Genomic DNA, 26,368 nt, shown 5'->3' on the forward strand with positions numbered 1-26,368 from the left:
AGCTTAAAATATTGACGTGAAATGAATGATGAATGCCTGTTTTTTTTTTTTTTTTTTGCTTTTAACCAAGAATGTAGACTGTTTTACGTTCATATCAATAGCTATTTCAGAATTTGCGCATTTATTTACAAGAATTTTCTACATAAAAAGCTCTTTCTTTTGTGATGGTCGCCATGTTGGATTTTGTATCCATACACAATAGCGTAAAAAGCGTAACTAAAAACTAGTCATTTAGACATTTCTGCGTACAAACAAAAAAAAAATCAGCTTTTACACATTTTATTTTATTCAATTTAAAAACGACAATAGGCGGCAAGACGTGCTGAAGCAATAGTGACGTCGGAATTCAACCTAAAGAGGTTGTGACTGTATATAGAAAAAAATGCAAGAAATTGCTTTTGTTGAGTAAAATTAGGATGATTCCGCATGCTTTCCTCAAGTATTAAGTTTTTCATGTGAAAATTGAGTGATTTACTAGTTGTTAAAAATTGAGTGATTTATTAGGTGTTAAAAACTTATGTCAAAATTGCACACACACAAAAAAAAAAAAAATTACTTCGCTATTTCGGGCAAAAACTTATATGATAATGAAGGGAATAGTATCTTTTCTTGTATATACTGTTTGACTGTGTGTATTACTCTAACGTACCCAATATAAAATAAATAGCATTTATATCATACTTTAAGGCAGTGCTTCTCAATTATTTTCTGTTACACCCCCCCAAGGAAGACGTAAATGTGCCCCCCAACTCTCTGCCGCCACTGTAAATAGTATCATTTGTCTATATTACTATTATAAGTATGCCTCGGCCTAACATTGTGTCCTTTTTTTCTATTAAAGAAAAAAAGTGACATAGATCAACTTATAATAAAGTATAACTTTTTTAACATTGTATGCTTGTAACAGAGAAGACTTAACGCGTATCAATTTGCCTGAAGTAAAAAAATAAAATAAAAAAGCCACATCCAAACTGTAAAAATACACTCAAGGTACATTTGTGACCATTTGATACTGAAAAATAAAATGTAATAAAAACAGTAAATAATAACAAATTCAAATTGATTAGAAACATTTACTCTTCAGGACAACATGCCAAAAAAATTTGACCGAAAAAAACTAAACTGAATAGAAGGGGGAAAAAGTGTCTTTGGACAGAAGGAAAGTTTTTATTTTCGCTGATTCACCACAGTGCTCACTGGTTTACTGATATAACACTGACAAAGCGGGACGATTGTGACAATTGGCAATATTCGGCACGTTTTCGCTGAAAAACAATCAAGCGGCTCGTCAATGAGATTGAGGTCTAATGTCTTTAAGTGGCGTCTTAACTGATTTGGCTTCAGACTCTCCGCTATAATCATTTTTAGACTCAGTAAACAGTGGTCTTTCCTCATTTCCCACTAAAGAGTCAAAGCCAAAAGGCAAACGGCCTGAAAAAAAGCACATTCTCGGCGGCCGAGGGAGAACCGTAGGTGAGGGCGGTGGTCGTGACGATCCCAAGCCGAAAACGGCACTTCTCGGCCGGACACGTGAGAACCGGAGAAGACAGTGGGTCGCGGCGTGAGTCCAGCTCTACATGAGTCTCTTCCGTGTGCTCTTGCTTACTTCAAAAATACTGCACGCACTTTGAAAATGAGAGCGCAACTGCCACCCACGGAGTGGATGTGCAAGTACACTTTATTCTAGTACGGCAAAAAAAAAAACAAAAACAAAATGTTCCCCGAGGTCACTCGCGCCACCCCTGGCATCGCTCTGCGCCCCCCACCATTTGAGAAGTACTGCTTTAAGGAGAACAAGCAGAATATATTTGATGTTATGAACAGTTGCACTTGGAATGATCAGAACTTGCAGCGCCAAGACAACGTGCAGATAAGGACGCATTCTGACCACGAAAGCCCAACGCGTGCGTCATGCAGCTAACTGAGCAAGATTCACGCTGACTACCAGTTGATAGGCCAGACAGCTACAAGCCCACGTCGGCAACACTAAATCCCGCAATCAGTTGTTCAGGACAGTCCAGAACAAATGGCAGGACGTCCTGTCCTATAAGTAACACCGGCCTGATAACCCAACTGATACGACTCCAAGCGACCTCTTTGACGCTGAGGCTGGCAAAATCTCCCACTCCGGTTGCCTCAGTAACGGTGTCTCAGCAACTGTGACACACGGACTAAACAGCCCAAAGTGCGATAGAAGATTATTCTAAAACAGGGGTATCCAAACCGGTCCTTGAGGGCCGCTGTGGGTCCTGATTTTTGTTCATACCGATCAAGCACAGACCTTTTAATCAATGTGGTTTCTACTAAAACAACCAGCACCTGACTGCAATCAACTGATTACACTTATAAAACACCAGATTGGTGAAAAGGTGTGGTCTTGTTTTGTTGGAGTGAAATCCTGCACCCACTGCGGCCCTATGTGGAATAGTTTGGAGACCGCTGTTCTAAAACAATGCCCAAACACATCCTTCTTCCTGCCCAAAGCCCCCCCCCCCCCCCCCCCCCCCCACGAGAGCCTTCAAAAAGACAATGTTTAACTCATCGTTTCATTTTTTTCTCGGGAACCTTTTGTTGATTTTGATATGGTGACCCTGAATCCTCGCCTGGGTCCCTCTGTGCTGTATGATTGCTGTCGACTCAGAATAAATTGTCAACTTGTGTTTCGAAGCCTTTTTCCAGCTTTCAAAATGGAGTCAGTACAAGGAAATAAGACTAAGGTGAACGCACGGTGTTTGGCCTTTTGGCCGAGTTGTCGGCCGGGGTTGTTGGAGCCGCGCCAGCGCGGGTCTGGCTGTTTGGCTGGTATTCCCATATGGATCCTGAAAATATAGGTGGTTATCTCTGCATTTGGTGATTTTTTTTTTTTTTTGTGCATCTAGCATGAAATCTGAGAATTCTATATCCATTTGAAGTTTTGTTATACTTAGATTAAAAAAAAAAAAAAAAATCATGATTTTATTAGAAAAAGACTTTTAAATTTTTTAATGCCGCTGCACACGGAGACTCATATATGTCTATGGGAGGTGCCTGTTTTGGTTTTAGGTCGCTAGCTGCTTTGGGAAAATATTTGAATTTGAAGTTTTTAAAAATAGGCCTCCTACGGAGTGGCCCCGAGCCCTGTTTTCCGTCAACTAATAGTGAAGTCTATGAGTCACATCAATAATCCATAATACTAATCAACCTCTGACAATACAGTCACAGAAGCTTGAAGTCGAGTCGCATGATTGATCACCTGAAAGCGCCGTAATAAATCAACTATTTGACAAAGAGCGCTGCCGTCAACGTTCCTCCAAAGTGCGGATTTCAAACTGGCACTAGTAGACCAAGAAAAACCGAAGATACCGTATGGTCCTTTTCACGGCTGAAAGTGTTTATCCAGGCCACTAAAGGGCACTCACATGCATTACGGTTATGAAGGACATATAAACAAGCTAGCTTAAAATAGCAGAATGCTATGAGAATTTACGACTAAAATCAGATTTAAAAAAAAACATTTTGGTAATAGACATAACCACCTATCAGCTAAAAAACTATTTCAGGTTTTCATGACTTTGTCACTTAAAAGACATAGTTTAGCTTAGCTTCATGAGAATCACCCTCCTGCTGTTGGGACGGGACGGCTGATGTTTCATTTCTGTAGGTTTTTCTCGTCGGAATTCCATGATTTTTGCTTGTTTATTCTCCTCACTTTTTTACTTGCACTTGAATTATTTTTAGTTTTACCTGTAACGCTAATCTATCTTGAGTAAACTTTTGGCTAGTCTACTCCACCTTCTGGTGCGCTCTCCAGACTTGGTTAGTAAAGCCAATCTGAGGCGGCTTACCTTCCACGTTGAGCGTGGCGCCGCTGGCGGCGACGCCGTAGTCGTTTTTAGCTTCGCAGCTGTACACGGCCGCATCCTCCGGGAAGACCTCGACCAGCAGAAGGCTGTGCTCTTGGCCGTCGCGCAGGAACTTGCACTTGAAGCCTGCCGACAGAGCCTGATTGTCCTTGTACCACGTGACCTGAGGCTGAGGGAGGCCGCTCACGACCACAGAGAAGCGAGCGGGCTTGCCCGCTTCAGCCGTCTGAGCGTCCATGTGGCGCAGAATTTCAGGCGCTTCTGGGACTAGGAAGACCACAGCAACTCAGATTCTGCTTTTCTGGACATCTAATCCCGGAAACGGCGCTGAATTTTAGGGTGGTCTGGACTTACTGTTAACCCTCAGGCTGATGGTGCTCCTGTTCTTCCCGGCGATGAACGTGTACTCGCCGGCGTCGCTCCTGAAGGTCTCAGAGATAGTGAGCCGGTGCAGCCTCCTGATTGCCGCGTAGCTGAACCGCTCTTCCACTTGGAACTGGATCTCCACGCCGTTCCTTAGCCAGCGGCCTTCTACATCGTCTTCGTTCACCTCGAACTCAAAAGTCGCCCGGTGTTTCTCCAGAACCTATGACACGAGATTTCAATTTCTTTGTCTGGTTCTCACGCAGAATTGCCGGAGAAGGAAGCGTACCGCGATGGTTCGTTGAGCCGGCTCGGAGATGCGAACGTCTCTGCCTTCCACATTTAGACGGGCTTTAGAGACGCTGGAGCCGGCCACCACCGAGAACACTCCGGCGTCGGACATGCGCACCGTCTGGATCATTAGGCGGTGGACGTACTTCTCCGCCGTCACCACGAACCTGGATACAGCGCTTCGTTCAAAAAAGATCCTCTAGAATAAACGCCAGAGCACTCGCGAGAGGTGACTTTCATGTACAATGGCGTAAAGCTAAATTGGGGCTATTGGCGGTGTCCATCAGAGGAACATAGTCCTGGGATATGTATCATATTAGTTAACATTCCAGACTGTGTGCTTACACCAGTTTTAGAAAACCCTCAAAGGGTGTTAATAGTAAACCAGACCTGTTCACTCACACATGTAAATTTGTTGTCTACTTTTTACGTGGACTTTTATGGAAGTGTATTGTTGCCAGACCATTTTTTTAAAGTCCAGTATCACATTGTTACATGATAATAACATGTAAAAACGTGGTAATTATATAATCATCATGCAAAAATGTGATAACGATCACGCGTACTTATTCTAATACGGTGCTTAATAACTAAAATGTGGCCGTGTCAACCCAAGAATAAAAGTTTCATCAAATTGTTTCCATCATTAGCCATTCCGCAGTTTCCGATCTCAATGTTTCAAAGTGATACATTTTCACCTTTTTACATGATAACACGTTTTTACACCAAAAGTATGACGTTTTTACATCAAGTTTTTACATGATAATGACCACGTTTGGCATAATAATTATTTAGAAGATACTTTTGCTTTTCTGAGTGGCAGCATTATGCTTCCACCGACTTTTAACTCATTCACTACCAAAGACATTTTTTTAAGGCTTTTGAACAAGACGTATACACAATGATGTTCAACTGTTCATAAATAAAGAACAAGAAAGATTAGAACCAAACTTATTTTTTGAGGGAAAATGGGAATCTAATCTTTCTTTTGGGCAATTCTGTGTTCATGTAGCCATAGAACATAGAGTTGTCCGAAAAGGAATTTTTAACCGATATCCCGATATTTGTCCAACTGCGAAAATCCGAACCGATATAAACTTGATTACGATATAAGCGGTTGTGGACTTAACGCGTTATTGTTAATTGTATTGTGATACAACACTGGATGTTTTAATAATAATAAATGTAACAACTTCAATGTTTTCGACTCGGTCGTTTTGGCTAAAATAAAACAGATGTCAAATTTCCGTTGTCTAGAAATCGAAGAATAGTTACAATTTTTAATGAAATAAAAAATATTTACCATTTCACTGCAGTTGTTTATTCTTTTTAATTGTTTGCCAATTCCCCAACTTTTCTTCTATAGAAAAATTGTCAATCAATAAAAGGTAAAAAACTAAATCTAGAGTTGTCTGATAATGATTTTTTTAAACCAATATCCCAATATTGGCCAAGTCCGAAAATCCGATACCGATATAAAATCAATTCTGATATATGCGGTTGTGCACTTAACCTGTTGTTGCTAATTGTATTGTGATGCCACACTGGATGTTTTAATAATGGTAAATGTAACGACTTAAATGTTTTCCAAATAAAATATATACCTTCTGTGAACAACTTCAACTGAAATTTTAGAAAATTAATGTCCCGTAGAAATAATACAAATTGAAATGAGCCAAAATGGCCATCAAATAAAAGGAATCATTCGCAATGAAATCACATTTACAGTAGTTACTCCATAGAGCCACTAGAGGGGGACCAAAGCATTACAAATGACAGGACATGCCAATGCAATGACAATTCCCAAGATGCATTTTGCTGGGATTTTCCACTGATTTTTGGATTTTATTACTTTTCTAGTTTTCTTATTGACTATTTCTTTCTGGTAACGTAGTAGTTACATTTAATGAGTTTATTATTCATTATCTTTCAATGATGTATTGTTCATTAAATTTTTGCAAATGTTCTGCTCACATAACAAATCCCAAGCATCTTCGTTTGGAGCCATCTAATGGTCAATAAGCATAGCTGCTGTGCTAAACTGTGACCAGTCCGTAGACAAAAGCATTTTACATTCACTTTGAAGGCAATATGCATATTGGATCAACCCTGATGGATACAGATCTATCCTGATATCATTTAAAAATGCATTAATTGGCCAATACTACTCGATAATATCGGACAACTCTAAACACAGCGGAAAAAAATCCGTCAAAACCATTGCAAAGGGCAGGGAATGTCTTTTGAAAAATGACTGGCTAGCTGGCTGGCTTGGAGTGAATGAGTTACAGTGCATATGTCTGTTTGTATGTCCTTAACCATTCCTGAGAACAACAGATATAAATGAACAGCTACGCTAACTCCAGCATATTTATATTGATGCTTTGGGCTGACATGTCGTATAATCTGCAATGTCCTAATGGTGTTTCTTTTGACCAAGGGGTGCCTTCTTACCTCTCCTCGGACGTATCCAGCTCCAGGCCGTCCTTCATCCACATCACCTGGACGTTGGGTTCCGACACTTCGCATTCAAAGATGGCCTTCTTCTTCTCGGTGATCTTGATGTCTTTGATTTTCTTGGTGAACTCGATGAGGCGAGCTAGGCCCGGGAATAACAGCACAATCAGTTGTCTACTCAAATACCACTACGGTGACCACAAGTCAAATATTGGGTCGCTTGAGTAGTTTGAAGTTAAGTGTACCCCAAAGACCCCAAAACAAGAGGAAGTGACCCGGAAATGAACCAGAAATACTATATAAGGACACGCGCACACACAAACGGTCTCACGCTAAACAATTTTCACAAGTTTAGAACTCGCTAGCTTACCTTCAACAAAGAGATTGGCGGCGCTGGCGGCGGACCCGGCCACAAATCGATATTCTCCGCCGTCTCCGAAATGAACGTTGCGAATGGTCAGCGTGTGCGTCAGCTGCCGGCTCCGCACCTGGCATCTCTCGGACGACTTGATCTCCACGCCGTTCTTCAGCCATTTGTAGGTGATGCCCTCGTGGTTGACGGTCACCTCGAAGGTGATGGTATCGCGCTCCTGAGCGTTCAGGTCCTTCAGCATAGACGTTACCAGGATAGCTGGACGAGGGAACACCCAAAGATCAGTCAGTTAGGACATCAAAACGTCAGTTTAGTTAGCCAACCGTCTTTCATTCACTAGTGTCTGTGTCAATACAGTCTTAGAAGACAGATTACATTGGCCTTGAAAGAGCAGTCAAATCCCCTAAAACAGCTGGTAATTCGTGATTGTATTTTTTTGTGTAACTATGACTGTGGCCAGTAATATTCAGGCAATTTGCTCATTTTGAACGTTTTATAAATGAAAAAAAAAACCGCAAAAAGGAGACTTACAGGGTCAAGCTCTCTTTGCCTAAGGCTTCTCCAAAGTACTGTTTATGTTTGCATATTGGTCACACCCCTAGTTTGTGGTTAAATCAGTAGTTATTTTAGGTGGAGCCTGGTATGGGTTGCAACAAAAGATTTTTGGGCAAATGTTTCGACCAATTTTCAATAGCAATGTGACGGAAAATACATAAAACTTGATATATTTTATTAATTATTAACTACTTTTATTTAGTAACACCTTAAATAGCAACAACTAAGAACACTGCCAATATGGTAAATATATTCATTTTCAACAGTTTTCTTTCTTAAAGCAACACTTGATAACTTTTCAGTTTTGGTCGATTTTAGCGACGCCGGTGGACAAAAGCGGTAGTGTTTTGCCTTAAGCAAGACTACGTTTCCCATTAGGACCAGCGTGAAGTATGATTAGTAAAAAGGTAATGAATCTAGTTGTGGCTAAAAAATACCATATGACAGTTAGAAACCGTGTGGCTATACGCCACCACCCCACCCGAACTCATCAGCGCTAATGAGTTTGGTGGGGGGGGGGGGCACTGTTTACTCTGTATAGTCTGGTAGCTTTTCTTTTTTCGTTGTCAGACAAAACATTTGTCTCTTTTGTTGCTCTGCCATCTTTGCAGAATTTGCACAAAAGCGTTTGCATCATCTTTATAACGAAAGGGGGAAGTGACGTATGCCATAAAACGGTCATCACATTTGTGTTTTTTTTTGTCTGGCAGGGTTCCTGCCACCCTCCTCAAAGTTAATTAGTGCCAGTGAAAGCGATACAGACCCCCTTAAGATATAAAAGACGTCTCATAAAACTAGTTGTCAGTCGACATATTATCACAAATGTTATGAAAATGTTTTATAAAGGTTGAAAAGTTAGATAGTGTTGCTTTCACAGTCTTACAGTAACTCTTCCTCATCAGCTTGAATGGAAGCCCTCTATTATTCCAAATTTTTGCTCGCACCTAGAGCACCCTCTGGCGGTCGCTTGGCGACATTGTTTGTTGCAAAAACTAAGATGGTGCGGAATGTACAAAGTTGCGGCTTTGACCGTGATGTCTTTATTTCTCCCCATAGGCAAGTAAGTACTGTTGTCTGAAATACAGTGTATATTTTTGTTGTTGTACGAGATGTTTAGATTATTTTGAGCACAACTTGTCTGTATAGTTAGCATACGTAGCTAAAGCTAAGTTGTATGCTTTTTCAGTTTTACGACGGTCAAATTGGGCAATGGTCAGGACGAGGACAGCCTATTGGGCGAATGGGTCGCATCCGTAAATTAGGGTCCAACCTATACAAGAGTTGTCATCCGGTTGAGATTTTTCCGTGACATTAGCCGCTAACACTTTGGGAACGCCTGGCTAGCATTGAAGCATGTCTTAACTTGAAAATTCTGCATGTAGAGATGTTCTTAAGTAGTGGTACCACTGTCAATTGAATTGAATTACATTTGCCAAAATGACTGTTCAACTGATGTTAAAAAAAAGAAAAAAGAAAAAAGATTTAGAGAGCAAACTAATGGCCGTAATACCAGTTTGGGTTTAAAAAAACAGAAAACAACAAAGCCATTTCGCGGGAAAAAAGGCAGTAGACGCAACGGGTTAGCCGCAAAGAAGCGTAACAGTCTCTTACGGCTGACGGTGAGCGTGGCCGACACGCGGTCGTTGCCGCACACGAAGGTGTATTCGGCCGAATCGGCCCTGCCGGTGTTCATGATCTTCAGCTGGTGGAGTTTTCCCTGCACCACGATGCGGAACTTGTCGCTCATCTCGATCTCCACGCCGTTCTTCAGCCAGGTGGAGGGCACGTTGAAGTGCGAAACTTCGCACTCGAAGGTGGCCGCCTGGGTCTCGGCCACCGTCACGTCCTTCAGGGGCTTGGTCACGCGGAGAGCTGAAAATACAAAATGCTTACAGTATGCTTGAATACGTCCAGGTCCGCGGGGAAATGCTTTCGCTTCGCGAGAAACCATTTGTATCAGTGTATCTGGCTGCGGCTTTGCCAGTGAAGGGAATAGGTACCGTTCTCTCACACACCATATAATTGTTTCCATTAGTCTCTCACATTCATCTAACTATAGTTTAGGCAGACTTCACTCTATGCCCTTGACACAGTAAAGTGAATCACCTTATCAGAGCTCATGAGGGGGAAATGAAAAAATGGTACCGTTACTCGTAGGCACTGTCTAACTGTTTGCATTACTCGAACACACGTAATATAATTAATCAGGGAATAGTATCATTTCTCATACTTACTGTAGGACTGCACTACTCTAACACACCTAATATAAAACACCATAGTTTAAAGAAGCAGAATAGATACACAACGCCATCTTATCACAGAAGCCCAACGTGTGCGTCACGAGCAAGGTTGACGCACCAACTCTGGCAATCAGTTCTCCCGACAACGAACAAAGACAAAGACCAGCGCGCTTTGTCCTAAAACAAGTAGCGCCAGCCCGGATAACAACGTTGATAGCTGGTGCTTGGGACGTCAAGACCAGTGTCGGTCGCTGTGGCAACCACGTCCCATCCGCGTACGAACCTAAACCGCCCAAAACCGGCCACAGAGGGAAGGTCCCAAAAGCAACGCCCGGACACACCTTCGGCCCGGCCTGCTCCACCACGGACTTAAAAAACACTGGACACTGAGATAACACAGACGAATAAATTTTCAACTTGCTTTCGGTGAGTCTTCTTCAAAGCTTTGGAACATGGAGTCAGTACAAAGGGTTAACACAGGAACGCGCGGAGTTTTGCTTCCTCCCGGTTTGGCATCGGAGCACCATTTCCCTTCGGCTGCCGCCGTTTCCGTGCAGCTTTGGCCGGGGGGACTAAATTCCAACACCAGACAAGTCTGGAAACGGAGGCATGTCTGGCCATATTTCACAAAACAAGCGCAAACGATAACTGAGGTTTCTTGAAAAACAAGAATCGAATCATGAAACTAAAGAAAATAGTGGCTGATTTGTAGAACAAACAAATACTGCTATGGTGCTTTTTATGAATATGCAAGGAAATGCCTCTCTAGCTTTGTAACCAATGAGCTGACAAAACAGCAACGATATGAAATCCCGCTGGTCTCATTGGTCGAGGTACCGCAAATTTAACAAAATAGCAGAATTGATGACCACACGCAGCAGTTTCCGTCTTCTCGTACCTTGCACGGTGAGGTGGGCGCTGCAGCGGAGGTGTCCCACTTCAGCCGTGTACTCTCCCTGGTGGGCGGAGTCCACGTTCTGCAGGAGCAGTTTGTGGGCTTTTCGCTCGGCCAGGATCTTGCAGGAGTCGCCAGGCTTCAGCTCGACGCCGTTGAACAACCAGCGGACCGGCACGTCGTCGTGGGACAGGCTCATCTCGAAGGAGGCCGCGCCGCCCACCAGAGACGTCGCGTCCTTCATTTTCTTCACAATCTTGATGGCTGCGCGCATCGAAAACTGAATTGGAACCCGATCGCCGCTCGAAAACTAAGTTAAAACCAAGCGCGTGACTGACTTTCCACGTTGAGTCGAGCGCTGGCCGTCAGCTTGCCGAGTTGGAACGAGTAGACGTTCTCGTCGTTGGCGTTGCAGTTTTCCACACACAGGGAGTGGACGGCGCCGTCGGAGACCATGCGGTACTTATCGCCGTCTTGGAGCTCGACGCCGTTACGCAGCCAGCGGACGCCTTTGACGCTCTCGTGGGTCAACTCCAGCGTGAAAAGCGCCGGACGCGTTTCCGTCACCGTCTGGTTGCGGAGCGTCTTCTTGATCTTCACCGCTGCGAGGGCGACAAGTACGAGTCAATTCCTCTTTGTTAAAGTCATTACAGAAGAATGATCGGACGCCACACGATTGCACGGTCAAAAGCAATTTTTTGGGTACTTTTTGGTAACGTACCCTCGACGCGGAGGTTGGCCGAGGTTTTGGAGCCGGCCACCCGGTAGGTGTACTCGGCGACGTCGTGCGGTCGAGCGGCGGCCAGGACCAGGCGTCGCACGGCCCCGTCGACGACGTACTTCACGTTGTCGTCGTGCGCCAGCGGCTTGCCGTCCTTCAACCACTCGCCCTCGGCGTCAGCGTTGGCCACGCGGCACTCCATCTGCGCCATCTGCGACTCGGCCACCGTCACGTCCGTCAGAGGCTGCGTGATGGCGCCACCTGGTGGGAGCGGAGTGGAAAGAAGAGTGCGGCAGGCGGGGGTTATGACAAGCAAACAAAATTATAATAGAAATATATACTGTACAAAAATGTCTGGGAAAATTGAGTAAATTCTCGAGTGAGGAATATTTGGTCAAAAATAATGACTGCCAGTCCGAACGTACCCGAGACGGTGAGCTGTGCGCCGGATGTCTTCTGTCCGGCATGGAAGCCGTACTGTCCCTCCTGGTCCTTCATGGTGTCGATGATGGTCAGCGAGTGAGTCTTGTCTTTGGACTCCATCTTGTACTTGGGTCCGGGTTTGAGCGCCTGGTTCCTGAATGTCCAGAGCGGATCCACGCCAGCGTGAGACACCTCTACTCGGAAGGTGACGTTTTGCGACTCGGAGCACTCTTTGTCCTCCATGTGCTTGACAATTTCGACAGCTGCGGACGAACAAAGACAGTCAGAAGGTCGATCGGAAATCGCGCCCAGAGATTGAATGGAGGCTGAGGAAAAACTTTCAAATTGCTTCTTAGGACTGAAATGTAATGCAGATCAGTGTACTACCTGGGACCAATTTAGTGGATAAATCAAATTTCCACATTAAAAGGTATGGTTATTGACATGTTGAATGGATTGTTGTTAAATTTTTCTGCGTTCCCGTACTCCTCTGTTCAAGCTCCACCAAAAATTTGTCATGGTATGAACCTGGTTTTGAGACTAATAGATATTTTCATCCAAAAGACCAAGATGATAATTAAAAGGGCTACCAAAAACAACACTGGTCTTACGTTCCACAGTGAGATCGCAGCTGGTGGAGACCTTCCCGACCAGCAGCTTGTAGCGTCCTTGATCGGAGGCGAAGGTTCTACTGAAGACCAGTCGCTGCTTGGCTCCTTTGGCCACAATCTGGACCCGCTCGCTGGCCGTCACCGGCTCGTCGTCCTGGTACCATTTGACCGAGCCCACGTTCTGAGCGGAGATCTTGGCTTCCAAAACCGCCTTGGTGCCTTCTGTGCAGCTCACGTCTTTCAGGGGACCCACGATTTCGATGGCTGCCGGGGCAAAAACGGTCACTGTCGGGAATCGCTCTGAGCCACCTGGTTCGCGGAGAAGGCTCGAGAGGCGGCCTTACTCTGAACGTTGAGTTTGCAGGAAGTGCTAATGTAGTGGCTGGGAACCTCAAAGGAATACGAGGCCGCGTCTTCCGGCCCTGCGTTTTCCACCAGGAGCTTGTGGACGGCTTTGTCCACGACCATGTGGATACGGTCTGAGGCGGAGACAGCTTGGCCGTTCTTCATCCACGTTCCCTCCACGTTCTCCTGAGAGAAGCGCACTTCCAGTTGTGCGATGTCACCCTCGCAGACGGTCAGATCGGTTAGGGGCTGCATCAGAGTCACCGGACGCACTGGAGACACCCAACCCGTTAGAAGGACCGCTCAAAATCGACGCAGCGAGACAAAAAGAAAAACCTTACATTTCATCCTCAGAGAAGCGCTGGTCTTTAGGTCTCCACATACAAAGGTGTACTTCCCTTGGTCCTCCTTCTTGACATCCTTCACCGTCAGGTTGTGTCTTCCCCGCCGGGAAGACATCACGTACTTGCCGCTGTGGAAGAGCTCCTTGTCGCCGAAGAACCAGCGGCCCTCGGCGTCCTCGCGAGACAACTCCACCTCAAACTCTCCAGAGTAGGTCTCTGGAACCTCCGCGTTCTCCATGGGTTTGATGAGTTCCAATGCGGCGCCTGAAAACGTGAAATCTTAGAGCAAAGTCTACATAGACCCCCAAGTCATGGAACAAAACCGATCTTATCAAACCTTCAACGTAAAGTTTGGCGACGGTCCGGACGCTTTCGTCGTCCACGACGACGCAGGCGTACTCGGCATCATCGCTCATTTGGATCATCAGCACAGACAAGAAGTGGACTTTCCTATCCGAGTGCATTCTGTATTTGTCTCCGGAGAAGATCTCCTGGTTGTTCTTCAGCCATTTGACCTTGACAAAAGGTTCATTAGTTTCACACTCAAAGGTCACCATGGTGTCCTTCTCTTGGGCGTTGGCGTCCTCCAGATTTTGGGTAAAAGTAACTGCGGCCTTGCCTGCAAAGGCAGGGAGAAAAAACACCACTTAGTTACAAGTCTAAGATTTGAAGGACACTAGAAGAAGCCATGAGGTGACAGTACCTTGCACTAGGAGGAACGCGTGGCTGGAGGCCTCCCCGGCAACGTTGACGGCTTTGACCATGACGCTGGCCGAGTCTTCCGGGATGACGTCTCGGATGACCAGCTCACACAAATGGTCTTCCGGCCAGTACCAGTAAATGCGGTCTGACTTCTCCAGTTCAACGCCGTTTTTGAACCACAGGCACTCGGGCTCAGGTCGCCCGACCACCCGCAGCCGGAAGCGAACCTCGTCCATGGGGGCCACAGTCTTGCTGGTGATGCGTTCTAGGATCTTGGGCGCTTCCATGCTGGGGGATAACTGGATCCTCTCGGGTTTTATGATTGGGATAGTGACTTTGCCCTGCTCCTCCAGCTTCTTTCTCTCGGCCTCCTCTTTCTCCTTCAGGTGATGGAGCAGCTCGTCCTTGGTCTTCTTCAACAAATCCTCGTAAGAATCATCCCTCCTGCGAGACTTGAATTCCACTGCAGAGATGGACTCGTAGAAGCCTTCTTCCGTCCTCCGCTTAAACTTGCTCTTAAGCTCTTCCGACTCCTCGGAGGTTTTCTCATGAACGATCCTCTGCGTCTTCCTGAGCTTCACCACCTCTTTTTCTTGCGTGCCCTCGGCGGGCTGGTCCACCTTCACCACACCGAACCCGACTCTGCCGGACTCGTGCGGGGGCTCGGCCGCCTTGGGTTCCGGAGCGCGGCGCAGGACGGACCTAAAGTCTTCTCTCTGGGTGACTTCCAGTTTGACAACATGCTCTGTAGTGCCCAAAGGATTATCCGCGACCAGTCGGACTTCGCCCGTATCGTAAGACTTGATGTCCACGATCTCCAGGTAGTAAATTCCGTCGTAGCGTAGTCTGTATCGCTTGCTCTTGCGGATGAGCTGCCCGTTGAGGTACCAGTTGACCTTGGGTGCGGGGTAACCGGTCACTCTACAGCGGAATCGGGCAATTTCGCCTTCCAGGACTTGAGCCGGCTCAGGAAGCAGGACAATTTCAGGTTTGGTCTTTTCAGTCTGTTCATCAGCGCTCACTCCCGCCGGCGCTCCTTCGTGAGCCAGGCGCTCCATCTCCTCGATCCTGTGTACTCCTGACTTCCTGCCTTCGGGCAGTTGGGTCTCCTCCACCAGACCCTTCTCGTCCTTGACGATCAGGGTGGCCGAGTTCTGGTCCACTCCGAATTTGTTGGTGGCCCTGCAGGTAATGACACCGCTGTCTCGAGCGTACGCCACTTCGTAGTCCAGGCTGCAGTAGCCGAATTCGTTGACCATGCGCAGCCGGTTGGCAGCTTCCAAGGGTTTGCCGTCGTGGAGCCATTCCACCACCATGGTGGGGTCACCGATAGGGGTTAGTCTGCACTCAAAGTGAGCGGGACCAAACTTTTTCATGCGAATGGATGTCAGCTTCTTCTTAAATTGTGGTTTTTGCTGCTTCTCTTTGTCGTAGAGGTCTCCCTCCTCCCACTGGTCTTGGCCGTAACGCAGATGCAGGGGCTCCAGTTCGGGAGCGGCGATCTCTTTGGCCTTGTAGGTTCCTTTAGTGATAATGAGCTTCCTCTCGGCTTGCGGAGCGGCATAGTCCATCTCCACGTTGACCCTGCAGCGGGTGGTGTCTCTGCCGGCCCTGTTGATGGCCGTGGCTGTGTACCAGGCGCTGTCTAAACCTGAAGCGGACGGGATCTGGAATTTGGCCTCGCCCTTAGTGCCCTCGATCCTGAACGAGGAACGTGAATGAGGACAACGTTAGCTCCTTGGCATCGTCTGTTTTCATCAGCGTTAGGGAAATACGACACGTACTTGATTTGCGGGTGCTTGTGCGGGGTGACGATGTCACTGTTCTTCAGCCACACGATGTCAGGCACCGGGTTTCCGATGGCTTTAACGGCCAACTCCACCAGAGTTCCCTGTTTGACCGTCATGTTCCTCAGTTTCTCCACAAAATGAGGACGTGTCAGGCTTTCTCTTGCTGAAGTTCGAAAGGAAACACACGCTCAATTGCAGAACTGAAAAAAATACGGCGCGGCGAGGGACACCTACCTTCAACGGTCAGCGTCACCGTGATGGTGGTGCGCCCCGCGCGGTTGTGAGCAACGACCGTCCACTCTCCAGAATCCTGGGGCATGGCGGGGATGATGATCATGGATTGAACGCCATCTTCCTTAACCACTATCTTGTGAGTGTAGTCATTGATGACTTGTTGTCCTGGAAGCAAACAGTGGGGGATTAATGAAGTAAAAATATATGAGAAGCAGCTGTATCGGGGATTTGTACATTGGTGTTTATAAGTTAAGGGTTTAACTTTTACGCCTTACATTTTAAACAGATATAGGTCATTTGACACCATACGCAATGAAAATAGGCGCCGTAATTCTTTCAACACGAAAAAAAAATGGGACAAAGCCAGAGAGTCAAACTGAATTTCCCCTACGTGGACCTATTCTGGAAATTTGATTTCATTAAAAGGCGCCGATTTCGATGTGCTCACCATTGTGGAACCAGTACGTGTCCGGCATAGGTCTTCCGACCACCTTCAGGTCAAATCTGGCGGTTTGCCCCTCGGAGCATTTGAGCGAAGTGGGCTTCATGACAAAAACGGGCTTGTAGAGTCTCTCCAGCTGTGCTTCGTCTGTGTCGTCCAGCCTTCGGGCTGGAGAACGTCCGGGAGAACGACTTGGAGAACGGCTGGAAGAACGGGCCGGCGAGAAGCTGAGAGAGCGAGGGGATTCGGACCTGGGAACAGAAAACAAGGCATCAGAGTCCTCCCACGCCCTTGAAGCGTTTCGGACCGCTAACGATGGATCGTCGATGTCTAAACTTACTGGATCCTCTGCATGGCCGGCTGGGGCGTGTATCTCTGAGGCGACACACTTCCGGTAGGTTCCACGTACAGCTTTCCGGAGCTGACGGCATTTCCCCTGGCATTGCTCCCCAAGGCGGTGTACACGCCTTCGTCCTCGGGGAGAACCGCGGCCAGTCGCAGGCTGGCGTGTCCGTCTAGAAGAACTTCCACCTGGTAACGTCCTCCGGCCCGAATGCGCTGACCGTCTTTATACCACGCGATCTGCCGGGACCCGCCAGAATTCCAATGAGTTTTGCAAGCCATGAGCGACTCAATGAATGGGTGAATTTATTTTGGAGCCGAATCTAGATATGGCCCTCTTTCTCCGGATTGCTCCTTACCTTGGGAGGCGGCACTCCAGCCATCTTACAGTGGAAAGTGACGCCCATTCCCTCCACAATGCGGTAGTTTTTCACCATCGTTTCGAAGGTGGGAGGTACAGAGGCCCGCTCGTCCGGAGCGCTCACCATCTCCTCTCCGTCCTCCCTCAGCAGTTCCATGTAGGTAATCCTCAGGATGCGGATCTCGATCTCCTGGATGATCCGCTCTTCAAAAGCAGAAATGAGGAATTCCTGCAGAAGAAGCAAAAGCAAAATTACCCAGACTTCAGACAGTGAGTTAGCACTAAAACAGATTCCTGAAATAGTCCTAAAAGATGAGTAGGTAGTCACGCGAATGCGGGCTGAGTACCGTTTCTGAGACAAAGCTCATCGGGGTGGTCCCCCTCTTGGACGATGTCTGGTACCCGCTCACGAGCAGGGACGACTCCTCCGCCGACACGGCGGTCACGGCCGTCACGGCGGTCGCAGCGGTCACTTCTGTTTTATATGTCACGTCATGCAGCTTCATGTAGGCTTCGTACTCCTCTGCAGACACCGACCACAAAGAGAGTTTGCCGCCAATTCCATAAGCGGTCTACGTCCGAACGGCGACGAAAGATGGTGTTACCTTCCTCCAGCAGGCTAATGGAGGCAGAGGCTTCTCCGTGCGAGTTCTTGGCAAAGACGGAATATTCTCCGGCGTCGTCGGCGAAGGTCATGGAGATCTCCAGTTTGCATTCGCCAGTTTCTTTCTTGTAAGTCACTTTATATCTAAAGAGACCAAATGTCCAGTGAATGATCTCATTGCTTCAAAGAAGGATTAGTCTGTTTCCCCAACTGTCATAGTTTGAATACGTCAAGTCATAAAGAGGATGTTACCACAAATTGTGAAGCATAACATTCAGAAGATAATAGATGGCAAGTGACTTTGGGATCCCACCTGTATCCGGTGGTGAGAAGGACGCCGTTTTTCTTCCACACCACGTGCGGTTTGGGGTTTCCTCCCACTTGGCACACAAAGGCCACGCTGGCGCCCTCCACCAGCTTCTGGACCGTCGGCTTGATCGCGAAGAAGGGGGCGGCGGGCTCCCCCGCGCTCACTTCCGCCGACACAGACTCTATTGTTTCTACAGTTACGCTGAGAGAGGGAGGCAGAGTGTCGCACTTTGAAGCCGACGACCATGGTTGAGGGGTACCAAAGAGTCTCTCCGAGTGCACTCACGTTTTATCCTGAACGGTCTCCATCCGTGCGATGCCGACAGCGGCGGCGGCAGTCTCCTCTCGGCTCTCCGCCTCTTCGGAAACTGCAAGGCACGATCGTGACGTTGGACGCGCGGTTGTTTTTGGTAGCTTCGGGCACTCACCTTTGACGAGCAGGTAACAGGAAGTGCTGACGGTTCCGAGCTCGCTGGTAGCGGTGCAGGTGAAGCGACCGCTGTCCTCTGCGAAGGCCTCGCGGACCAGCAGCCGGGCGCGCCCGTCCTCGTAGCTGATCTGGAAGTCGATGGAGCTCTCCATCTTGAAGTCCTCACGGAACCACGCCACGGTGGGGGCGGGGCGGCCGCGAATCTCGCATTCCAGCGTCACCGACTCGCCTTCGGTCACCGTCAAGTTCTTCAAGCCCTGAAGAAACACGCGGGCGCTCAAGGGTTTGATTCAACAACACTGAAGCCACATTCCAAAACAGGGAATTTTGTAGTTCCGCCGGAACATGTAACACCAAAAGAAATTGATTTGGATGTCTACTTGTGATAAACTCGTTGCTGGGAGGTTGCATCTTGGCCACAGGTAGAAGATATTTTATTTTATCAATTGAAAATCAAATGGATTGGAAGTGTACTACCGATAGTAACAAATTCATTTCAGTTCACAGCAGAAGGATGTTTAACATAGTCGAGAGTTGTACTTACTGCGACAAGTGTGGGTGGCACAGGCGCCTCCTGCTGGGAAGTGGTGGACACAGCGACCACCTCCTGAAAGAAGAACAACACATTAAAAAGGATGGCAGAGGTGGAGATGACGACAATGGATGAAGGCGGGTGATTAGCCAAGCGCAAGAAATGTGGGTGAAGGTCAACACGGGTTCCATGAAGGCCATTTGTGTCCACGTTGGTTCCATGTTTTTCTTCAAACAGAACAAAAGAGGACCATTTTAATATGGTGTCCTTGTTTTTTCTTGTTTTCATTTTTCCAAACTCTATATTGTTGAAAAAAAAAAACCAATGGAATTGCTGCTGATGTTAGTTGAAAACTATAATTCTACTTCAGTAAAGTGTTCAAAAAGACATGACAAAATACTGAAAAAACTTTTCAATGTTAAAAGCTAAAGAAAAGATTTGGTGCATTGATGCACTAATTGTCCCAAAAATATGCAAAGTGTAAATTATGAAAGGAAATACTCTTAACAGTATTATTCGGGCAATAAAACTTTTTTTTTTTTTTAAATAATAATAATGTGTTGATTGCACTGTAGCCTCTAAAAAAAGACATGAAACATGGACAAAAATGGCCAAAGAAGGTGAAAATGAAGTAGCTGTGAAGTCCAACCAAGCGGCTGAGGGTAGCAGATGAAAAGGGAACGTCGGGTCAGGTCAGGGGGCGACTGGCCGGCTGTGGGCGGACCAACCTGAGGCTCCCAGTCCTCAAACTCCTCTTCGGCATAAAGCCCCAACGTCCGCGACTCAAACTGAGTCTGATAGGCAGCCGTCTTAAACGGGGGCGCCACGCGCTCTGCCGTGGTTGCTGCCGTGGCCGCCGCCCGGCGGACCGGACTGGGGCTGTGGACGGGCTTGATGACCTTTCGGGGCGCGGAGGGCGACGACAGCTCTTTGTGCAGGGTGGCTATGGCCGAGCCGGCGACGGACACCTGGCCCAGAAACAACGGTAAACGCCAAGCGGGAAGGGCGCTCTCTGCCCATTCGGGGGCCGGGACGTGGCAGTTGCTTTTGTCGCACTTTTAAAACCACTGAACGGGCGTGACATTTGTGCAGCCCTCCCACTTGAAATGGATTGGACGTCTAGCGCCCTCAACGGAACACAATGAATTAAAAGGCCACAATATCCACCATTACTATCAAGAACAGTGCAAAGTTAAAATTTACTCCATGACAACAACGGCAATCAAATAGTGTATTGGGATGACTGTTGTCACGATACTAAAATTTTTAACTCATCGTTCCTCCATTGGTGGTCATTATTTTCGACCTAAAAAATTTCCTCAAATTGCCCCATAAGAATCAGGAAGTGACCCAAAATGGACAAGAAGCGCTTCAAAATGCATCCCATTCACTTAAATTGGGAGGACTGGCTGTCAATGCTCATGTTGGAGTGTCATTGACGGCACTAGACGTCCAATTCATTTTGGCTGGGAGGAGTTAACATTCATTGGCCCCTCCCAGTCTGAATGGGTTCAACTTCTAGCGCTGTCAATGGAAGCTAATGAGTTAACAAAAAAATATCCTTCAGGTAACCTAAAACTAAGTAAAACATTTTGGTCATTTTGGTTGCTTTGGTCCAAGATATCATACTGTACATAAGACAAGATGTCTGATACCCCGTCAGCCAATTTGCACCAGAGCCGTTCGATAAATAACATTATAATCAAAGGAGTTTGAATTTTGAAATAGCGAGGAATTGTTCCAATTTTAACTGGTTTCCGAATAAGTCCCCCTGCCGCAAGATGGCCGACAGTTACTTGCACTGCCGACTCTGCCTTCAGACATGTATTTCTCTAGATGTGATATCTATGACTTTGATCATGACATTTGTAATGGTGTTTTTTTACACCGCACTTGCCTCATGACTGACTTCAGCTTTGGGGACGGAAACTTTGGCAACTGTGAAATGGGGAACCGGGGCTGACGGGGCACCCGCGTCCGTTCGAACGGCGCCGGCCGTCCACTCCATCTGCAGTGACAGACATATAGTGTCGACGTCGCACGTGCTCAACGTCTGGATTGTACGTCACTTGACCGGACTTACCTGCGTGGTCTCTCTGACCACGTTGGTGGTGGTGGCGGCGGCGGTGGCGGCGGCGGCGGCGGCGGCGGCGGCGGCGGCAGACACCGTGACTTCGGCGGTCACGGTGGCAGTCGGGACAGGTTCGGGTGGCAGTATCTTCAACTGTTTTTCCGTCACCACCATTTGCTTCTTCACCTCTAGCACTACGGCATCACGCTTTGGCGTCTCCACCACATGAACCGCCTCCGCGGCAGCCGTTTGTACTTGCTCGCCAGCCTGTGCCAGTTGAGACAACGGGGAAAAGTCAGAACCTTTGGAACCGTCAGAGCTATAATTGGGGTCTCTCTGATTTTCTGACATATACTATTTGCATGTTGGCAAAGCAAAATGCTAGATTTTGTCTGATTCGCACATCAAAAAATTCACACAATAAAGATGATAAAAATTGATCAGCCAGTTTCGGGAAAAAACGTACGGTTCCACCAAAATTTGACAAAAACGTCCCTATATATTTTCAATGCCTTGTCATTTCCTATGGCACATAGAAAACGTAACTATTTTTTAACACCCCCACGCGGTGTGTCAGCCTGGTGTCGCCTGCTCCGGCGGGGGGCTCCGCCCTGTCCTTGGCTTGGTGGGCCATTGGGGGTCGCGCGATGTGCCGTGCCAGCTGGTGGGGCTGCGGCTCGTGGGCCTGGTGGGGGGGCGGGCGTGGTGGCTGGTGGTGTGTCCCCTCTCCTCATCCCTAAAGGCTGGTTAATGGGGGCACGGGTGGCCCGGGGAACCACCCTGGAGGGTGACGATGGCCCCTTTGCTGGGCTGCGGGAGGAGCGATGGGCTGCCCTGTCCCCCCCTTCCCCCCTGGTTGGGCTGGGGGAGGCCGTGGCCCTGGGATGGTGCCTGCGCGGCGTCTCCGCTCATCTGCGTGTCTGTCGCATGTTTGATGGGATTCGCGAATGGCTGGATGTGAATGGGCGCGTTTGGGTGGAGGTCCTCGGTGACGATGGGGCGGCGTAGGGTGGGTTGCCAGCAGGCTCCCACCCACAAGGGATTCACACTATTACTGGGCTCTAGATCACAGGGCTGATTTGTGTACACTCCACCCCTCCCAATCACTTATCTTCTGGACAAGTGTTTGATGACAGTGTTGATTTCTATTCACTATTCCCCCTTCCCAATTAAAGTATGTCACGGTCACAGCCAATTATACTCGAAAGCAGGGGTCGCGTTAACCGAATATTTTCCGTCGTTGACCGATTTTTTAAAACGGTGACGGAAAAAACTGAAGTCCACCTGTCATTTTGACAGGTTGCAATTTACACCCCAGACCACAGGGTGGCGAGTGAGCATATTAATTAGCTATTATCTCTCTTGATGCATGACGTCGTTGGCCTTACTCTGAAAAATACCAAGGCAACTGAGTGTCCGAAGTTTCTTCAAAAAGCCCCAAAACGACGATGGTGTTGATAAAAGAGGTGAAAAAACAGGGACTGCACAAGCGGGCACGCAATTCAAGTCCATGCGCACCAGGAGGAAGGTGTAAGACTCCGTTCAGGCCACAGCAGGTGAAGTGTTAATTTCATTGTTCCATAATGTAGCCTACCTACTGGGGCCACAGTCAGCTGTCACTGCGGAGAAAAAGTTACACATTCATCTGCTTGATGTGTGATGGCACGGTGTGGATTCTCTGTTAAGCTTGTTCGGACAGAATATTAATTTAAAATGAATGAAAACCAAATACTATTGAATATGTTGAAGCGGTATGCAATGTTAAGAGTCTTGTTAGCTCGAATTGCTGTGTCCAGCCGCTGTAGCTCTGCTGCTCTCTGTGAACTCTCTATTCAAGCCGGAACGCGCGCGGCTCTTAAGTGTCTCTGTCACGTGACTGTGTCGTAGCCGCTAACGCGCTCGGCCAAATGGACACACAAGTACGGAAGGTGAATGATGCCAAACAAAGGGTCACCACAATGTCATTATCATCATTTTAAAAATTGAAGTGATGGGTAAAAACAGATTATGACCGGATTTTTATGACCCTGTCAGTCAAAATGACAGACAACGAAAAAAGTCTAGCGCAACCTCTGCTCTAAAGCTGGTTAAACTGGAGGTTATGTTGTTGTAAGGTGTATTAAATACTTGCTCATGTGTCCCTTTTGATCTATGAGCACCTGCCTTTCCATCGGTCTCTGCCCGGCCCTGTTTGTGTGTGTTTAGCAAGCAAGCAATGACCATGTCTGTTTTTTAAAAACTAGAATCCTTGTGTGTGCTTTTTCTCCAGCAGACTCGAGATACCTGTTCGGCGTCAGGCGGCCCCCGGCGGACACGGGCCTGATCAACGGCAGCCACCACGGTCGCCACGGCAACACTGCGACCGGCTTGGGACGCTTGCTCGACCTAAGGGTCACAAGGTGACATGAGTCTAAGAGGATTGGATGTCTCGCACCGTCAACGGTGACCAAATGAGTTCATTATTTCTATAATGGATCTCTCCGAAGGAAACAAGAACTACAACGTGGCCCGTCTGCGACAAAAATGAACTCAAGAGAAAAATTTGATTCAAAAATGTGTTCAGGCTGACGGCATGCGGCGCTCACCTCTCTGCCGGTGGTGACCTGCTGCTCCCACTGCTTTTCCACCTTAGTGACGGCGGTGACGCCGGTGATAGCGGTGACGGCGGCGACCCCGTAGCCCGCGGCTTCGGCCACGTAGTCACCGCGCTTCCACGGCGGCAGGACCTCCGACGACACCGACACCTACGACGAGTGAATCGTAGGCCCGCCGCTCAAAGTAAAAAGCGGGCGCACTATTCCTCACCTGCTTGCGCGTGACGACGGGCGACTTGACGGGTCGGATGGGTGAGAGGGACAGTCGGGCGGACGGCGACACGGATCTGAGGAAAGGAGAAATCCGTTTCAAAATGGCACTTTGACAATTGAACCCGGAGATACGGGGTCGCACCTGACGGGCGCCGGCGTCGGTCCTTTGACGTGTCGGACGGGCGACGGCGACTGCTGGCGTCCGGCGGTCACCTTGCTCAAATAGGACGGCGGCGATTTGGAAGTGGGTTTCGGGGGGACCCTCGGGGGGGTCCTGTGAGCTAACTGCTGAGTCATCATTCCGCCTTCCACGTGCATCTCCGTCACGGTGGTCCGGAACCCGCTCTCCATCTGAAGAGACGAAACCGAAGCGGTCATTGGGGCGACGCCGGCCGAGGCGCGGACGGAAAGGCCTACCTTGCGGGCTCCGGTCCGAGCCGCGGAGATGACCACGGTCTTGGTTTTCTTGGCAGGGGAGGCCTCTTCTTCCCCCTGGACCAGGAGTTCGGCGGTGGACGTGGCCCGACCGCTGCCGTTGCTGGCCGTCACCGAGTACGTGCCGGAATCTTCCGGGAAGGCCTCGGCGATCAGCAGGCTATAGCGCTCGCCGTCTCGCTCGATGGCGAAGTCGGCAGAGCTCTGGATCTCGGCGCCCTCGCGGTAGAACTTGACGTCGGGCGGCGGGATGCCGGTCACCTGCACGCTGAGTCGGACCCGACTGCCCTGCCGCACAGTCGTGCTCTGAAGTCTCTGAAGGAAGTTAGGGGGCGCCGTCTCCGCTGCCGGAATATGCAGACATTAGAAAAGATCCGAACCTTGATGCCTTATTAGTGACACCCCCAGTTCAAAGCACCCTCAATGCTTTTTGTTTTACCATAGATTTTCACTATACAGTGATATGAAAAAGTATCTGAACCTTTTGGAATTTCTCACATTTCTGCATACAATCACCATTAAATGTGATCTGATCTTTTTCAAAATCACGCAGATGAAAAAAACAGTGTCTGCTTCAACTAAAACCACCCAAAAATTCATATGTTTTCATATTTTAATGAGGATAGAATTGTCTTGATGAGAAGCATCGTCTGATGTACATCATGGCTCGGTCAAAAGAGCTGTCTGAAGACTTGCGATCAAGAATCGTTGATTTGTATAAAGCTGGGAAAGGATAAAAAAACCATCTCTAAAAGTCTGGATGTTCATCAAACGACAGTCAGAGAAGTTGTCTACTAATGGAGAGAGTTTGACACTGTTGCTTCTCTCCCTAGGAGTGGTCTTCCACTAAAGATAACGCCGAGAGTTCAGCGCAGAATACTCAGAGAGGTAAAACACAACCCTAGTGTGTCTGCTAAAGACTTACAGAAATCACTGGCACAGTCCAATATCTCTGTGCACACATCAACTATATGTAAAACTATGGCCAAGAATGGTGTTCATGGGAGGACTCCACAGAGGAAGCCACTGCTGTCTAAAAAAAACGTTGCACATTTCATGTTCGCAAAAAGGCACTTGGACACTCCGCAGAAGTTATTTTGTAGACTGATGAAACCAAAGTTGAATTGTTTGGGAGTAACACACAACGTCATGTGTGGAGGAAAAATGGAACAGCTCACCAATATCAACACCTCATCCCCACCGTGAAGCATGGTGAAGGGAACATCATGATTTGGGGCTGTATTGCTGCCTCGGGGCCTGGACAACTTGCAATCATTAATGGAAGAATGAATTCAAAAGTTTTGCAGGAAAACACGAGGTCGTTTGTCAGACATTTGAAGCTAAAAAGAGGATGGATGCTGCAACAAGACAATGATTCAAAACACAGTAGTAAATAAACTTCAGAATGGTTTCAGAAGAACAAAACAAACGTTCTGGAGTGGTCAAGCCAAAGTCCAGACTTGAACCCCATTGGGATGCTGTGGCATGACCTGAAGACAGCGATTCATGCCAGACATTCCAGGAATCTGACGGAACTACAGCAGTTTTGTAGAGAATAATGGGCCAAGATTATTCCTGATCGATTTGCCAGACTGATCTGCAGGTACAGGAAGCGTCTGGTTGAAGTTATTGCTGCCAAAGAGGGGGTCACAAAATATTAAATGTGATGGTTCACTTACATCATATCTTCCCCCCCTTCGTTCATTGTTTGCATACTATTCTTATTAAAATATGAAAACCTATAAATGCTTGTGTGGTTTTAGTTAAAGCAGACACTTTTTTTTCTCCTCTGTGTGATTTTGACAAACATTTCATGGTGATTTTATGCAGACGCGTGGGAAATTCCAAA

General features: G+C 47.7%; 1 protein-coding gene across 18 annotated transcripts in view; it reads right to left on the bottom strand.

Annotated features, from left to right (window-relative positions):
* The window catches only part of ttn.2 (titin, tandem duplicate 2), a 205,810-nt gene that overhangs the window by 170,169 nt on the left and 9,273 nt on the right, over nt 1-26,368 (bottom strand). For 17 of the 18 annotated variants that reach the window (XM_057851523.1, XM_057851526.1, XM_057851522.1 and 14 more), the window contains exons 4-36: nt 24,227-24,863; nt 24,083-24,158; nt 23,863-24,021; nt 23,561-23,662; nt 21,290-21,544; nt 21,104-21,214; nt 19,935-20,174; nt 19,219-19,281; nt 18,673-18,931; nt 18,531-18,612; nt 18,249-18,446; nt 17,937-18,079; nt 17,679-17,854; nt 17,330-17,560; nt 16,969-17,210; nt 16,635-16,879; nt 16,187-16,351; nt 15,947-16,115; nt 14,164-15,863; nt 13,798-14,079; nt 13,458-13,724; nt 13,116-13,388; nt 12,772-13,035; nt 12,163-12,423; nt 11,738-11,998; nt 11,355-11,618; nt 11,020-11,280; nt 9,493-9,753; nt 7,324-7,584; nt 6,951-7,095; nt 4,495-4,663; nt 4,197-4,428; nt 3,825-4,109 (exon numbers count right to left, since the gene is read on the bottom strand). In XM_057851523.1, the coding sequence (XP_057707506.1) occupies nt 3,825-4,109; nt 4,197-4,428; nt 4,495-4,663; nt 6,951-7,095; nt 7,324-7,584; nt 9,493-9,753; nt 11,020-11,280; nt 11,355-11,618; nt 11,738-11,998; nt 12,163-12,423; nt 12,772-13,035; nt 13,116-13,388; nt 13,458-13,724; nt 13,798-14,079; nt 14,164-15,863; nt 15,947-16,115; nt 16,187-16,351; nt 16,635-16,879; nt 16,969-17,210; nt 17,330-17,560; nt 17,679-17,854; nt 17,937-18,079; nt 18,249-18,446; nt 18,531-18,612; nt 18,673-18,931; nt 19,219-19,281; nt 19,935-20,174; nt 21,104-21,214; nt 21,290-21,544; nt 23,561-23,662; nt 23,863-24,021; nt 24,083-24,158; nt 24,227-24,863 (8,739 nt within the window). The remainder of the gene's footprint in view (nt 1-3,824; nt 4,110-4,196; nt 4,429-4,494; nt 4,664-6,950; nt 7,096-7,323; nt 7,585-9,492; nt 9,754-11,019; nt 11,281-11,354; nt 11,619-11,737; nt 11,999-12,162; nt 12,424-12,771; nt 13,036-13,115; nt 13,389-13,457; nt 13,725-13,797; nt 14,080-14,163; nt 15,864-15,946; nt 16,116-16,186; nt 16,352-16,634; nt 16,880-16,968; nt 17,211-17,329; nt 17,561-17,678; nt 17,855-17,936; nt 18,080-18,248; nt 18,447-18,530; nt 18,613-18,672; nt 18,932-19,218; nt 19,282-19,934; nt 20,175-21,103; nt 21,215-21,289; nt 21,545-23,560; nt 23,663-23,862; nt 24,022-24,082; nt 24,159-24,226; nt 24,864-26,368) is intronic. The other variant, XM_057851521.1, reaches the window with a different exon arrangement.

This window comes from Corythoichthys intestinalis, chromosome 12, assembly GCF_030265065.1.
Source record: "Corythoichthys intestinalis isolate RoL2023-P3 chromosome 12, ASM3026506v1, whole genome shotgun sequence".
Lineage (NCBI taxonomy): Eukaryota > Metazoa > Chordata > Actinopteri > Syngnathiformes > Syngnathidae > Corythoichthys > Corythoichthys intestinalis.